Source organism: Gallus gallus, chromosome 34, assembly GCF_016699485.2.
Source record: "Gallus gallus isolate bGalGal1 chromosome 34, bGalGal1.mat.broiler.GRCg7b, whole genome shotgun sequence".
In the NCBI taxonomy this organism is placed as follows: Eukaryota; Metazoa; Chordata; class Aves; order Galliformes; family Phasianidae; genus Gallus; species Gallus gallus.
Genome location: NC_052565.1, coordinates 1,221,755 through 1,236,166, shown reverse-complemented (window position 1 = coordinate 1,236,166; position 14,412 = coordinate 1,221,755). Strand labels below are relative to the sequence as shown.

Here is a 14,412-nt window from a genome sequence, read left to right as displayed (position 1 = left end):
CCTTCGAGGACCCCTCCAACCCGACCAGCCCGTGGCTCTGTGATCTGGCTGCATCAGCGGAGGGGGTGCGACGCGGCAGGACGGGATCGTCCCCCTCTGCTCCGCGCCCGTCACTCCGCCCTGCCGGTACAGCGCTCAGCCACAAGCCCCGCCCACGTCGCCCCGCCCCGCCCACCAGGGCCCCGCCCCAGCCGCAAGCCCCGCCCCCAAGGCAACGCCCTTCCAATTAAACACAAGTCCCGCCCCCCCTGCGTCGCCACGCCCCTTTCCCGCGAAGCCCCGCCCCCGGCGCCATGGCAACCGCTCGCTCATCTCGGCGGGAAACTCCCGGCCCCGCCCCGCGCGGTGAGCGGAAGCGCAGTGAGGGGCGGCGGGGCCGGGGGAGACCGCGCGGGTCTGCGGGCACGGGGCGGTGGGGGGCGGTGGGGGGCGCGTAGTGCTGGGCGAGCCCTCCCCGTGTCCGGACGTGAGGCGCTGAGCGAAGCTGGATGAGCATCCCGGGGCTGGCCGCGTGACGATGGGTGAGCCGACCCCGCAGCGCAGCCCCGTGGCCTCCACGGAGCGCGAGGTGCTGCTGGACGTGCAGCGGGCGCTGTCGGAGGAGCAGTTCCAGACCTTCAAGTACCTCCTGGAGGAGCGGCTGCCTCTGTCGCGGCTGCAGGCGGCCACGCGGCCCGAGCTCTGCACGATGCTGCTGCAGCACTTCCCGGGCCGGGCGCTGCACGTGGCCGCCGCGGTCCTGCGCCGCCTGGCCCGCAACGACCTCATCCTGCGGTACCGCCTGCCCGGCGAGGACGCGGCCGCCGCTGGCCCGGGAGAGGTGGGTGCCGCTAAGGATGCCCTCGGTGGCGCCGCGGACGCCCTCGGTGCCGTTCAGAAGGCGCGTTGGCGGCCCTCGGTGGCGCCCGGGATGCCGTCGGCGGCCCTCGGGTCGCTGCTGGTGGCACGTGGGTTACCGGCCGTGCCCCCTCAGGTTGCCGTCGGTGGCCCTCGGGTTGCCAGGGGTGGCTCTCAGGAGGCGGGTGGCCCTCGGGATGCGGTCGGTGGCCCTCCGGACGCCGCCACGGACCCGCCGGGATGCGGTGAGGACAGTGCGGGGGGCGGGGGGGGGCGGGGCGGGGCACCGCATCCCCCGCTGACGTCCCCGTGGGTGTCCCCAGGCGGCGGCCGGCTGCTGTCGGAGCGCGACCTGCTGCGGGTGGCGCAGCTGCTGGGCCACGAGTGGCAGGAGGTGGGCGTGCTGTGCCTGGGGCTGCAGCGCTGCCGCCTGGAGCAGATCCGCGAGAACAACCCGCACCGCACGGCGCTGTGCAGCTTCGAGATGCTGCGTGAGTGGCGGCGGAGGGAGGGGGCTGCGGCCACGGCCCCCCGCCTGCGCGACTGCCTGAGCCCGGCGCAGCTCGACCCCGAGGTGTTCGCTCTGCTGCAGCAGCTGTAGGGCGGGGGAAGCGGGGGTGGGATTGGGATGGCTGTGGGAATAGGAATGGGATGGGGGTGGGATTGGGATGAGACCGGGATGGGATGGGGGTAGCGGTGGGAATAGGAACGGGCTGGGATTGAGGTGGGGTGGGGGTAGGAATGTGCCGGTGGGACAGCCTGGCTTTTTTGAGTCATTTTATGCAGAAAACAGCAACAGCGCAGTAAATTTGTATTTGTTACGCCCGTTGGGGTGTTTCTGGAGCTGCAGTGTGCAGTGTGTGGAAGCGTTCCTGTTGGGGTGATGTCCAGGGGTGCAGAGGGTCCAGTGGGATCTGGAGGGGACCGTTCTGGGGCCCTGAGGGGGTCCTAGTGGGGTTCTGAGGAGGTCAGAGGGGGTCCAGGGGAGTGAGAGGCTCTCTGAGGGGTCCCATGGAGGTCCCTGCAGTGGATGATGCCGGAGCACAGCCATGGGGCTCTGCACGTTCCCTCTGGCACCGTGTGAGGCTGTGACACCATGGGGTTGCAGAACCCCCCCCGGAGGGCCTGCAAGGACCTTCAGGCCTTCAGTCTCTCCTTCCAGGTCCCACAGGGCTCCCACATTCCCACTCCTCACCACCCACCCTTTAGGGCTGCAGGGTCCCCCGCAAAGGGGCGCAGTGCTGCAGTCCCGGTACTGGCGCTCCCCAGTGGTTTGGGCAGTGAGGAGCACAGTTTGCACTGGCCCGAGGTCATCCCCCCCCCCCCAACAAATAGCCCAGGAGTGGGGGGGAGGGGGCATGGGTTCCCCCAGGAAGGAGGGGGACACCCACCCTGCACATGGGGGTCTGGGGGCTGCAAAGGTGCCCCAGAGGGGTGCTGAGCATGGCATGGAAACACGGTACCAAACAGCAAACGTTACCCCATTCCTTCCCCCCCAAAAAACAGTGGGGGATCTATGGAAACTTTATTTTCTTTACAAAGCAAAGAAGAGACAGCTGCAAAGGTGCACAGGGGTCACTCGTCCCACCGTGCCATGTCCCTGTGTCTCCAGCACTCCTGGGGACGACCTCCCCCCCCCCCCACCACCACCCTCACAGCTCGGGGCTCTCGGGGGGGCCCTGGGAGGGCGGCAGCCGCAGCTCTGGGTCGTGACGGCCAACAGTGAAGAGGCGGCCGACGGCGAGCAGCGCCAGCAGCATCAGCGCGGCACAGAGGGCGAAGATGCTGCGTGTGCCGCTGCGATGGTCACTGCCGTGCAGCAGCAGCAGCCCCAGGCAGGCCAGCAGGTTGAGCGGCACGCGGAACCAGTGCAGCACGCCGGCACGCTCCTTCTCCGGGATCACTTTGCGCCGAAGGAAACCCATGGAGGGGAAGTAGAGCCCGCAGGCCAGCTCCAGCAGCAGGAAGGCGAGGAAGGACTCGGCCGGGCTCTCCTGTCCGGGCCCAGTGGAAAAGGTGAGCATGAAGAGCGAGAGGAAGGCCAGCAGCACGGCCAGCGCCAGCAGGTGCACGGGCTGCAGGCGGTACCGTGCCGACACGGCCACACGCTGCAGCACGGAGCCCAGCATGCTGGCTGCCATGAAGCTGGAGAAGACGATGCCCAGCGGCGGCCCGTGCGGGTCCAGCACCGGCGTCCAGAGGAAGATGAAGATGTAGACGACGCTCTCGAAGAGCGCCTGCACGGTGCCCAGCAGCAGCACGCGCCCGTCGGCCAGCAGGCAGCGCAGCCCATCCCCGCACGTCTTGGCCAGCGCGCGTGGCGGCCCGCGGTTCTCCTCCCAGTCCTTCAGCACCAGTACGGCCGCCAGCGCCAGCAGCGGGATGGCCGCCATGAACGGGGCCACTGGGCCCAGCCCCAGCCACTCGGCCAGGGCGGTGGCCACCACGCCGGCCCCCACGGCCAGCACATTGTTCCAGAAAGCCGCCCGCGCGAAGGTGCCGGCCAGCCACTCGGCGGGGAAGTCGTGCCGCTCCACGTGCTCGTGCACATACCACGCTTCAAAGGCGGAGAAGAGCAGCGCGGTGGCCAGCCCGCCCAGCACGCGCCCGGCCGCCAGCACCAGGTAGTCACGGGACAGCTTGGTGAGGCAGCACGCGGCGCAGCTCAGCGAGAACAGCACGCAGGACGCGCGCCGGCCCAGGCGGTCCACCAGCAAGGCGGCGGGGGGGCCGAGCAGCACGGCCGAGGCGAAGCCGCAGACGTAGAGGATGGCGATCTGCCCCTCCACGAAGCGGTAGTGGTGGTACAGCTTGTAGAGGTAGGGGCCCTGCAGCCAGTCGGCCGCCAGCGCGGGCAGGTAGGCGCGCAGGAAGCGGTGCTGGAAGCGGGCGAAGGCCGGGTTGGTGGCGGGGCCAGGAGTGCGGCGGGAGAACAGCTCCAGGCCCAGCGCGGCCGCCAGCAGTGCGGCGAGGGAGGCGTAGGCGGCGAGCAGCATGGCGTGGGGCTGGGCATCCCGGGGGCTGCGGGAGACAGATGGGGTGGGGGTCAGCAGAGAGAGAGAGAGAGAGAGAGCGGGGCCGGGGAGCTGGAGGGCAGGGCGGCCCTGGGGGCTCCACAGCGCCCTGTGCTGCGTGCACCCACAGAGACCCCGCATTGCCCCCTGTCATCCCTACAGCTTGCCCCACACATCACCTTCCCTGCACATGCCTGGCCCTGACCCCCAACTCAGCCCCACACATCCCCTGCACTGATCCCCAACACTATGCAGCCCTACGCATTCCCCTCACTGACCCCACATCTGCCCTATACATCCCCCTCAGTGACGCCCAGCTCAGCCCTAGACATCCCCTGTGCAGATTCCCAACCTGGTCCCTACGTATCCCCCTCACTGTGACCCCTACCCAGTCCCCTCCCTGACCCCCAACTCAGCCCTACACACCCCACACATTGACCCCAGCCAGGCCCCAGAGAATGCCGGCGCTCACTCCCCACACTCAGCCCCACACATCCCCAGAACCGCTCCCCCATCCCTGCCCCGCAGAGGGGCCGCTCCCACAGCCCCGGTCCCCACACGGCCCTCCCTGGCCCGACAGACGCTCCTCGCCCCCTCAGTGCTATATACGGCCCCATAGGACAACACAGACCCACAGGACTCCCTTTGGCCCCACGGAACCCCAAAGAGTCCCCCAGAACACCCAAAGCACTCCACAGAACCCCCGCAGATCGGCCCCATAGAGACCTCCCCCCCCACTCACAGCATCTCGCAGAGCCGCCCAGAACTCCCCCCAGCGCCTCGCAGGCCTCACCACAGCCCGACAGAGGTCCCCCAAACCCCCATGGCGCCTCAAAGAGCCCTAGAGACCTCCCCAGAGCCCCCCTCTCCCCCCGCAGCGCCCCGCACCGCCCGAGCCCCACCTGCCCCTCAGTGGGGGAAGCGGCGGCGCGCACCGCCGCCTCCGCGCACCCACTTCCGCTTCCGCCGGGCGCCGCCGTGGGCGCCGCCATTTTGGCGCGCGTCACGTGAGGGGGGGCTTCGCGTTCGGCCTCGGCCGGAGCCCCGGCGCCGTGCAGTTCCGCGGTCCTCGTGCAAATGCCCTCCCCTGCGGGCAAACGGCCTTTGCGGATGCCCTTGCACAACTGCCCCGGTGCTCCAACCCCGGAACAAATGCCCCATCCTCGTGCAATTCACCCCCCCGCCCCCCGCCCCGCTCCACGCCGTGCCTCAGTTTCCCTCACTCACCGTCACTTGATGCTGGGCCGGGGGCGGCGGGGCGGGGGGGGGGCGCAGGGGGGGCACTGGGGACAGTGCCCCGAGGGGGAACAGCACGGGGGGGGACAGGGTTGGGGGGCACAGGGAGAAGGGCAGCAGGGCGGGTGACAACAGGGAGGGGGGCAACGGTGGCAGCAGCCGCGGGGGGGGTGACAGGGTGGGGGGGGGCAGCAGGGAGGGGGGCAGTAGGGGGGGTGGCAGCAGGGGAGGGGACCCGGGGGGTGGCAGCAGGAGGAGGGACAGTAGGGGAGAGCACAATATGGGGGGTGACAGAATGGGGGGGAACAACAGGAAGGGGGATGTGGGGGATGGCAGCAAGGGGGGGGGCAACAGGAAGGGGGACAATATGGGGGGTGACAGAGTGGGGGGGAACAACAGGGAGGGGGACCCGAGGGATGGCAGCAAGGGGGGGGGCAGCAGGGGGGGGGACAATATGGGGGGTGGCAGCAAGGGGGGACCCCCGGGGGAGCACACAGGGGACAGGGGGGGCTGTGCAGCCGCTGCCCGTGCCACGCCAGCCCCATGGTGCTGTCCCCCCCCCCCCCCACATGCCCCCTCCGGTATTTATGTATTTATAGCCCAAAGCCGGCTCAGTGGGGGGGGCTCAGCCGGGGGAGGGGGCGGGGGGGTTCACGTGGGTGTGCCCACGCGTGCACGCGGCCGGGCAGGGAGGCTGCTGTCCCCACCCCCCTCATCCCCTCCTCGCCCCGTCGTCCTCGTGTGACCCCCACCCGCAGAGTGCCCCTGGGAGGGGGAATTGGGACGTGGGGACAACAAAGTATGGGGTCATGGAGATGGGGGGACATGGGGACCCGGGGGGACATGGAGGGACATGGGGGCGCCATTGGGTACATGGGGGGCATGGGAACAGAAGGAACGTTGGGGATGTGGGGGACAGGAGGCGCGTAGAAGTGGAGGCATAGGAGAAGTGGGGCCATACGTGGGACATGGGGGCCGTAGGAGCGGGGGGGGGGTGGGGGGCAGAGGACAGCCCCACACAGCCGTGTCCGTGCCAGCGTGGGCACACACGTGTGCAAGCAGAGCACCAGCCCTGCGTAGGCGTGCGCCTCGCTTCCCGCAGCCGTGTACACACACGTGTGTGAGGCACGCATGCGGTGCCCCTCCCTGCCCCCCTCTCCCCAGGCGGGGGGGGGGAATGCGATCATGGAAAAAAAATTGGGGTGGAAACGCCTGCGCTCAATGGGGGCTTTGTTCTGTGCTGCAGCAGTGGGGCCCCACCACAACCCCCCCATCCCGCCACGCCCCGGGGGCTGGGGGTGCGCACAGGCGTGCCACGCTGTGCAAAAGTGTGTGACGGCCACGGCGGAGGCGTGCACAGCTGGGCCGCGGTGTGCAATGCTGCACGGAACCGTGCAAAGCCGTGCAACGCTGCGCAGTGCCGTGCAAAACCGCAGAGCTGCAGAACGCCGCGCGGCATCGCGGCGCTGTGCGACGTCACGGGAAGCTGTGCCACGCCGTGCAACACCGTGGAACTGCATGCAACGTCATGCAACGTCATGCAACGTCATGCAGCGTCATGCAGCGTCATGCAATGACACACGAAGCCGTGCAGGGATGTGTGTGGCGCCGGGACGTGCACAGCATTCGTGCCCTCCTCCGTGTCCGTGTGTCCCCGTGTCACAACGCGGCTGTGGTCCTTTCCCACGCCCTCCCCTCGTGTCCCCGTGTCGCACCGCACATCCCCGTGTCCCTGTCCCATAGACGTGTCGCGCCGTGTCCGTGATGTCCCCGCGCCCCTCTGTGTCCCCGAGCCTTTGTTCCACACTGCGCCCCCCCGTCTGTGTCCCACATCCATGGCCACATCCCCCCACGCTCCCTCCTCTCCGTGTCCCACGCCGTGTCCCCGCACCCCGCGTCCCCCCGTCCCCGTGGCCGTGTCGCTGCCACCCCGTGTGCCCCCATCCCCGTGTCCCCGTTCCCGGACGTGTTCCCGTACCCTCTCCCCGTGTCCCCCCGTCCCCGTCCCCGTACGTCCCGCAGTCTCCGTGTCCCCCCGTCCCCACGTCTACGCCCCCGACCCCCTCCGTCGCCGTCCCCCCGTCCCCATATCCCCACGTCCCCCCCCGCCCCCGCGTCCCCCCCCCCCCGTCCGTCCCCGCCCCCCGCCGCCCGCTCTGCCCCCCGGCCCCTCCCTGTCCCCACCCCCCACGTCCCCGTATCCCCGCCCCCCCCCCCCCCCACCCCGGGGCGGTCTCTCCGCGGCTCCGCCGTGGCGGGGCCGTGCCCGGTTGGGGCCGCAGCCGCCGCGGGGCCGTCCCGCGCCGCGTGGCTGCGGTGGGTGCGCGGGACGATGTACGACTGCGTGGAGGCTCTGGCGGTCCCGCGGCGGCTGCACGACGTGACCAACCGCGGGGCGTGCGCGCTGCGCAAGGCGGGCTGCGGGCCGCGCTACGGGCCGCGCTGCGGGGCTCTGCCGTGCGCCTGGCCCGGCGCCGCCCCGCACGGTGCGTACCGCGCCGCCTCGGGGGGACCGGGAACGGGACGGGGGCGGGCGGCGCCGCGGGGATCGGCGCTGCGGGGATGGGGCCGCCGGTTCGAGAGCCGGGACGAGGGAGCGGGGCGGGGGGAGCCGCGCCGAGGGGGTGCGGCCGCGGGGGTCGGGTCGGGGCGGTGCGGGTCGGGGCGGTGCGGGGTCGGGGCTTTGGGGCCGCGGGTTCGAGACCCGGGCGGTGCGGGTCGCGCTGAGAGGGTCCCAGCGCCGCGGGTTCGGGGCCCGGGCAGCGGCTGTGGGGAGTGGGCTGTGGGGGAGGGGTCGGACCCGGAGGGGTCGCAGCGGGACCCGTCCCGTCCCGTCCCGTCCCGTCGCGTTGGTGCGGGGCCGCCCGGGCCCGCGGGGCCGCCCGGGGCCGTGAATCAGAGCTGGGGCGGGGCGGGGTGAGTCAGTGCGGGGGGAGAGAGCGTGAGAGCTGAGTGTGAGTGAGTGTGAGTGGGTGTGAGTGAGTGTGAGTGCGAGAACGTGAGCGTGAGTGAGGGACAGCGGTGAGTGTGAGCGCGTGTGAGGGGCTGTGATTTTGTGTGCCGGGCGCTGTGTGTGTGTATATGTGTGTGTATATGTGTGTATGTGTGTGTGTGTGTGTGTGTGTGTGTGTGCAACACGGCGCACAGTGTGTGTGAGTGCTGAGCGCTGCGGCTGTGCCAGGCCGGGCTTTGCGTGTGGAAGTTGTGCGGCTGTGAGTGTGAGGGCGGCGCGGCCGCGTGTGGGAGCCGTGAGCAGCTGTGTGTGCACAGCGGGGCTGTGTGTGCGCTGATGGTGAGCCGGCGGTGTGTCACCCTCGGGGGGTGTGACTGCTGTGTGTGCAACGGGTGTGTGTGTGTGTGAGCAGCGTGGTGTCACTGCGAGGGTGACAGCGGCAGGAGATGGAGTGTGTGTGAGGCTGAGTGTGACACTGAGTGTGTGTGTGTGTGTGAGACTGGGCCCCGTCTGACGTGAGGCGGGGGGTGTGGAAACCGGTTATGTGTGTGTGTGTGTGTGATGTGGGAGGGTGTGGAAGCGCGGGGTGTGCGAGTGGGGCTGTGCGGGGCGGGGTGGGGGTGTGTGTGCATGGGGTGAGTGTGCGCTGTGAGCACACCCAGGTGGGACGCACGCCCGTCCCCGGGCCCCGCTGTCCCCGCGCCATTGGGGTGGGGGTGCAGAGCCCCGTTTGGGGTCCGGTGTCGGGGAGGACCCCATTGCCGCCCCACGGGCTGTGGTGGTGATGTGGGGGGGGGGGGGGGGGGGGGGGGTTCAGCGGTTCCATATAACCCCTATGGGGCTGCCCCCCGCCTCGCCTGCACCTGAAGTGGGGGGAGAGGGGAGAGACGATGTGGGGCTCCCCAAAATACAGGGGGGAAACTGAGGCACGAAGAGCCCCGGCGCTCCATGCCACCTCTCTACTCCCTCTCAGATGGGGGGGAACACCCATAGAGCCGCCCCCCCTTTGAAGCAGAACCCCCCCTGAACGTGAGACCCCCACAGAAGCAGGAGCCCTCCTTGGAAACGGCCCCCCAGGAGCCAGGATCCCCCCCCCCCCCCTTAGAAACAGAACCACCCCATAAAGCCACCCCCGTAATCAAACCCCCCCCAGAGCGGTGCCCCTCCTTGGAATCGCCCCCCCTCAATGCAAGACCCCCCCTGGAGGAGCCCCCCCCCGGGCTGCGTGGCCCCCCCGTGGGCGCAGCGCCTGCGCGGGGGTGCAGCAGGGTGTGGTGCGTGCCTGCGGCTGCGGCTGGGTTTCGGGATGGGGGGGTGGGGGGGGACGGCTGTTTGTTGTTGGGCGACCACGGCGGGGGCGGGGGTGGGAGGTTTCCCCCCGACTTCTTCAAGAGTGCCCCCCAAAAAGTAAAGGGCTGCGGGGGGGGGGGGGGGGGGGGGGAGGGGCACACGAGGAATGCGGGGGGGGCGCGATTGAAGCCGGGCTGAGCTCCGCTCCGGCAGTTCCGGCCCTTCCTTTTCTCAGTGCGCACACTCGGCGTGCACACACACACAGATACACAAACACACACACACACACATGTGCTGAAATGCACACACACAACCCCCCCCCCCCCCCCCCCCCCCCCAAAAAAAAGCACTTCCTGCCCAGGACTGCAGACGGCTGTGGGGGGGCACAGGGGGGGCGTGGGACCCCCAGGTCTGTCCCCATGGTTGGCACCCCAGGGCTGGCACTGCCCTGCGTCCCCTACTCAGCGTGTCCTTCTGTCCCACCCCCCCGTCCCCATGTCCTCCTGTCTTCCTGACCGGGGGGAGGGGGGGACTCCGTGGGGCGGGGGGGGCTCTGCAGGACGGGGCCCGCAGGCATCACGCTGTGCCCCGCAGGCGCTGAGACGCAGAGCAGCAGCTCGGAGGAGATGGTGCCCAATTCGCCCTCCCCGCCGCCGCCGCCGCGCGTCTACAAACCGTGCTTCGTCTGCAGCGACAAATCCTCGGGGTACCACTACGGCGTCAGCTCCTGCGAGGGCTGCAAGGTGGGCGCCCCGGGGGGGGGGGTCACGGCCCCGTGTGTGTCCCCCCCCCCCCACAGCTCCCCTATCACCCCGTTTCTCTGCCCCGGCTGCAGGGTTTCTTCCGCCGCAGCATCCAGAAGAACATGGTGTACACGTGCCACCGCGACAAGAACTGCCAGATCAACAAGGTGACGCGCAACCGCTGCCAGTTCTGCCGCCTGCAGAAGTGCTTCGAGGTCGGCATGTCCAAGGAAGGTGTGTTGGGGGGGGGGGGGGGGGGGCCGCAGCTGTGCGTCCCTCGGGACCACCGCCGTGCCCGGCTGCCCCCAGCGCTCCTGGGCTGTTCCCGGCACCCGGCTGTGTGCGCTTTGGGATCGTCGCTGGTGTGCGGCTGTCCCTGGGCGCCCTGGGGCTGTCCCCGCTGTCCGGATGTCCCCGCACTCCCTGGGGATGGGGACGGTGCAGCCCCTCGGGGGGCCTTTTTGGAGGGGGGGCCGAGCGGGGTCATCCCCTGCGTGTCCCCCCGGGGTGGGGGACCCGTGGCCGCGTTGTGCTATATGTGGATATCCTGCCGCTGCCGTATCCTGTCCCAGCGCCCCGGGGGGGAGGAAGCACTGCCTGGGGAGGGGGTGGGAGTGGGGGGCACCCCCGGAGCACCCCCAGCACTGAGTGGTGCCTGGGGGACGGCGGCAGCACCGGCGTGGGGAGTCCTATGGGGGGGACGCCTGAGGGGTCCCGCTGGGTGCCGCTGTCCCACGGCGTACCCGCAGTGTCCCCCCCCCCCCCCCCACAGCCGTGCGCAATGACCGCAATAAGAAGAAGAAGGAGGTGAAGGAGGAGGCGGCCGACAGCCCCGAGCTGAGCCCGGCGCTGGAGGAGCTGATCCAGAAGGTCAGCAGGGCGCACCAGGAGACCTTCCCCTCACTGTGCCAGCTGGGCAAATACACCATGGTGAGTGCGGGGGGCACCGCGGGGCTGTGGGTCACCCCACGGGGCTGTGGGTCACCCTGTGGGGCTGTCGGTCACCCTATGGGGCTGTGGGTCACCCCGTGGGGCTGTGAATCACCCCATGGGGCTGTCGGTCACCCCGTGGGGCTGTCAGTTACCCCATGGGGTTGTGGGTCACCCGTGGGGCTGTCGGTCACCCTATGGGGCTGTGGGTCACCCCGTGGGGCTGTCGGTCACCCTATGGGGCTGTCAGTTACCCCATGGGGTTGTGGGTCACCCGTGGGGCTGTCGGTCACCCTATGGGGCTGTGGGTCACCCCGTGGGGCTGTCGGTCACCCTATGGGGCTGTCAGTCACCCCGTGGGGCTGTGGGTCACCCTATGGGGCTGTGGATCACCCTGTGGGGCTGTCGGTCACCCTATGGGGCTGTGGGTCACCCTGTGGGGCTGTTGGTCACCCTGTGGGGCTGTGGGTCACCCTATGGGGCTGTGGATCACCCTGTGGGGCTGTCAGGTACCCCATGGGGCTGTCGGTCACCCGTGGGGCTGTCAGTTACCCTGTGGGGCTGTGGATCACCCTATGGGGCTGTCGGTCACCCCATGGGGCTGTGGATCACCCTGTGGGGCTGTGGGTCACCCCGCGGGGCTGTGAATCACCCCATGGGGCTGTCAGTCACCCCTTGGGGCTGTGGGGTCACCCCCCGCCCCCCCCCGCAGAGCTCGAGCGCTCAGCACCGCGTGCAGTTGGACCCGGGGCTGTGGGACAAATTCAGCGAGTTGGCCACCAAATGCATCATCAAGATCGTGGAGTTCGCCAAGCGCCTGCCCGGGCTTCACCGCGCTCAGCATCGCCGATCAGATCACGCTGCTCAAAGCCGCCTGCCTGGACATCCTGGTGCGCCGGGGGGCGATGCGGGGCGCGATGTGGGGCGCGCAGAGCTCAGCGCTGAGCCCCCCCCCCCCCGTCGTCCCCCCCGCAGATGCTGCGGATCTGCACGCGCTACACCCCCGAGCAGGACACCATGACCTTCTCGGACGGGCTGACGCTGAACCGCACGCAGATGCACAACGCCGGCTTCGGGCCGCTCACAGACCTGGTGTTCGCCTTCGCCGGGCAGCTGCTGCCGCTGGAGATGGACGACACCGAAACCGGGCTGCTGAGCGCCATCTGCCTCATCTGCGGGGGTGGGGGCAGCGCGGCGGGGCGGGGCGGAGGGGGGGGGGGGGGTGAGGGAGCCGGGGGAGCGCTGTGGGGCAGAAGGGGGGGGTGGGGGGCAGCTGCTGGGGGATGGATGGCGTGAGGAGCCGATGATGCTGAGGGGCGCTGCCGGCAACGTGGCACTGCCGGTAATGTGGGGCGGGATGTAACCCCCCCCCCCTCCCCACCCCCCCCAGACCGGCAGGACCTGGAGGAGCCCGAGCAGGTGGAGCGGCTGCAGGAGCCGCTGCTGGAGGCGCTGAGGGTTTACGCGCGGCGGCGGCGGCCGTCGAAGCCCCACATGTTCCCCAGAATGCTGATGAAGATCACCGACCTGCGCGGCATCAGCACCAAAGGTGGGGGGGGGCTTTGGGGGGGGGTCGGCAGGAGTGATGGGAGGAGAGCTGGGCGGGTCCTGGCAGGGGGCACGCAGGGACGTGGGGGGGGGGGAACATGCAGGGCTGGGGGGAGTGGGGAACTTGCAGGTGCCCCCCCCCGCCCGGGGGGGTTCCTCGCAGTGCTGCTTCCAGCGGGAGGGGGTTGGGGGTGGGAAGGCTGCGTGGGGGTGAAAAGGTTCGTTTTAGGGGGGAGTGTAAGGCTTATGGGGAGAGCGCACGGGTGGGGGGGGGGGGATGTGAAGTGACCATCCCCCCCCTCTCCCGCCCTCCCCCCCCCAGGCGCTGAGCGTGCCATCACGCTGAAGATGGAGATCCCGGGCCCAATGCCGCCCCTGATCCGGGAGATGCTGGAGAACCCCGAGATGTTCGAGGAGGAGCCCCCCCCGGACCCCCCCGCAGCCCCCGCCTCGCCCTAGGCCGGGGGAAGCCCCCCCCCCCCCCCCCTCTGCTGCCTTCCGGCCCCCCCGCTGCCGCAGCGCTCTGCTTTTTGGGGGGGCTCCGCAGACTGACGGAGCCGGGGCGGGGGGCGGTCCCCCGCGGTGCCGCTGATGCCTTAAGCTGGGGGACCCCCCCCCCCCCGTGTGCCCCCACCTCAGCTTCATGCCAAAGTGCTTGTGGAGGGGGGGCACCGATGGACAGAAATTGTCCCCCCCAACTGAACGCCCGTCGCCCCCCTCGCTGGGGGCCCCCCCGCCGTTATTTATTCGAAAGGAGCCGGGGGAGGGGGGGGCATATCCCGCTTGCCCCCCCCCCCTTCCCCAGTTGGGGGTGTTTTGGGGTGCAGGTTGGACTGCCCCCCCCCTCCCCACTCGCTGTACGAGGTGGGGCCGCATTTTTATTGCTGGGTGATTTTATATAGATATAGGGGGGGGGAGGGGGGTCCCGGGGGGGGTTCCTGGATTCTGCTTTTCTATGCCGGTGGGGGGGGGGGTGGCACAACTCCTCCCCATCTCCCCCTCCTCCCACCCCCCCCCCCCCATCCCCCTCGGGCACAGAACACTATAGAGACCAAAGAGGGGGGGACGTGCTCCCCCCAGCCCCCCCTATTCGTGGGGGGGGTCCTAAGCCATAGGAGAACGCAATGCGGGGGGAGACCTGTCGCCTCCCCCCCCCCCCCCCCCCCTTTCCTTCCCAGGGCAACTTACAATGGGGGGGCACCCCAATTGCCCCCCAGGACCAAATTGACCCCCGCCCCCCAATGTCTGTTACCCACAGCCCCTCTGGGTGTGGGTGGGTCCTTTTGCGTACCCCCCCGCCCAGTGCTGGAGCAGCCCCCCCCCATTTTGGGGCCGCTGGGGGGGGGGCAGTCTGTTACACTACACCCGGGAGTGCCCCCACGGGGCAGCTCGTCCCCCCCCCCCCCCCCCCCCGTTATTTATTCCTTTGCGTTTACATCTCCCTGCCGCCATCCCTCCTCCTTCCCCCCCCCCCCCCGTGCCCGAGCTGCCCCCCCCTCGGGGGGGGCCCCGCAGCCATGTTTACAGCCCCCCCCATCCCGGGGGGGGTCGGGGCTTTTCTATTTTTGCAAAATAAAGTGATGGAAACAAAAGGGGGGGCGCGTGGTGCTCGGGGACAGCGGCCCCCCCCCCCCGAATAATGGGGGACAGTGGGGACACCCCCGGGGACAACGACCTCACCGCGGGGTCGGGAGGGGCGCGTGGGGCCGCTCCGTGGGGTCACGGGGGGCGGAGGGGGGCAGCTCAGGGCCCCCCCGACGCCACGGGGTCCCCCCGGGTCCCCCCTTAAAAGCACTGCGCCGAGTGGCCGCGGGGGGGCGCTCCGGATCAGCGCTGCTCCGCCCCTCCCCTGGGAGCCCCG

The 14,412-nt window shown here is 70.3% G+C and overlaps 3 protein-coding genes across 5 annotated transcripts; 2 read left to right on the top strand and 1 right to left on the bottom strand.

The window, feature by feature from the left end:
• Nucleotides 1-276: 276 nt before the first annotated feature.
• On the top strand, nt 277-1,680 carry LOC107049862. Its single transcript, XM_015273657.4, has 3 exons — nt 277-820; nt 974-1,082; nt 1,161-1,680. Exons 1-3 carry the CDS (start codon nt 518-520, stop codon nt 1,436-1,438), a joined length of 690 nt encoding a protein of 229 aa, XP_015129143.1. The 5' UTR covers nt 277-517; the 3' UTR covers nt 1,439-1,680.
• A 641-nt stretch (nt 1,681-2,321) lies between these two features.
• MFSD5 (major facilitator superfamily domain containing 5) lies at nt 2,322-4,844 on the bottom strand. Of its 3 annotated transcripts, none has more exons than XM_046905004.1 (2): nt 4,740-4,844; nt 2,322-3,858 (listed from the first exon to the last, which is right to left on the bottom strand). In XM_046905004.1, the coding sequence occupies exons 1-2, from the start codon at nt 4,841-4,843 to the stop codon at nt 2,490-2,492; spliced, it is 1,473 nt and encodes a 490-aa protein (XP_046760960.1). In that variant the 5' UTR covers nt 4,844; the 3' UTR covers nt 2,322-2,489. The 3 variants fall into 3 exon arrangements, with proteins under 3 accessions (XP_046760960.1, XP_015129141.1, XP_015129142.1); XM_015273655.4 differs by having other exon boundaries at nt 4,594-4,804; XM_015273656.4 differs by having other exon boundaries at nt 4,754-4,804.
• A 2,646-nt stretch (nt 4,845-7,490) lies between these two features.
• On the top strand, nt 7,491-14,143 carry LOC107051537 (retinoic acid receptor gamma-like). Its single transcript, XM_046905006.1, is given in 9 exon segments — nt 7,491-8,379; nt 9,925-10,073; nt 10,166-10,307; nt 10,846-11,003; nt 11,716-11,823; nt 11,825-11,893; nt 11,979-12,183; nt 12,394-12,552; nt 12,874-14,143. Coding segments are annotated over 8 exon segments (1,095 nt in total). The 5' UTR covers nt 7,491-8,379; nt 9,925-9,956; the 3' UTR covers nt 13,011-14,143.
• Nucleotides 14,144-14,412: the final 269 nt, after the last annotated feature.

Excerpts from the sequence above, each read along its gene's own strand:
- LOC107049862 (XM_015273657.4), top strand. The coding sequence starts at position 518 with ATGGGTGAGCCGACCCCGCAGCGCAGCCCCGTGGCCTCCACGGAGCGC. Across the intron at positions 821-973 it reads CCGCCGCTGGCCCGGGAGAG|GTTGCCGTCGGTGGCCCTCG; the intron begins GTGGGTGCCGCT and ends GTGCCCCCTCAG. Across the intron at positions 1,083-1,160 it reads CACGGACCCGCCGGGATGCG|GCGGCGGCCGGCTGCTGTCG; the intron begins GTGAGGACAGTG and ends GGGTGTCCCCAG.
- MFSD5 (XM_046905004.1), bottom strand. The coding sequence starts at position 4,843 with ATGGCGGCGCCCACGGCGGCGCCCGGCGGAAGCGGAAGTGGGTGCGCG. Across the intron at positions 3,859-4,739 it reads GGGCAGGTGGGGCTCGGGCG|CCCCCGGGATGCCCAGCCCC; the intron begins GTGCGGGGCGCT and ends TGTCTCCCGCAG.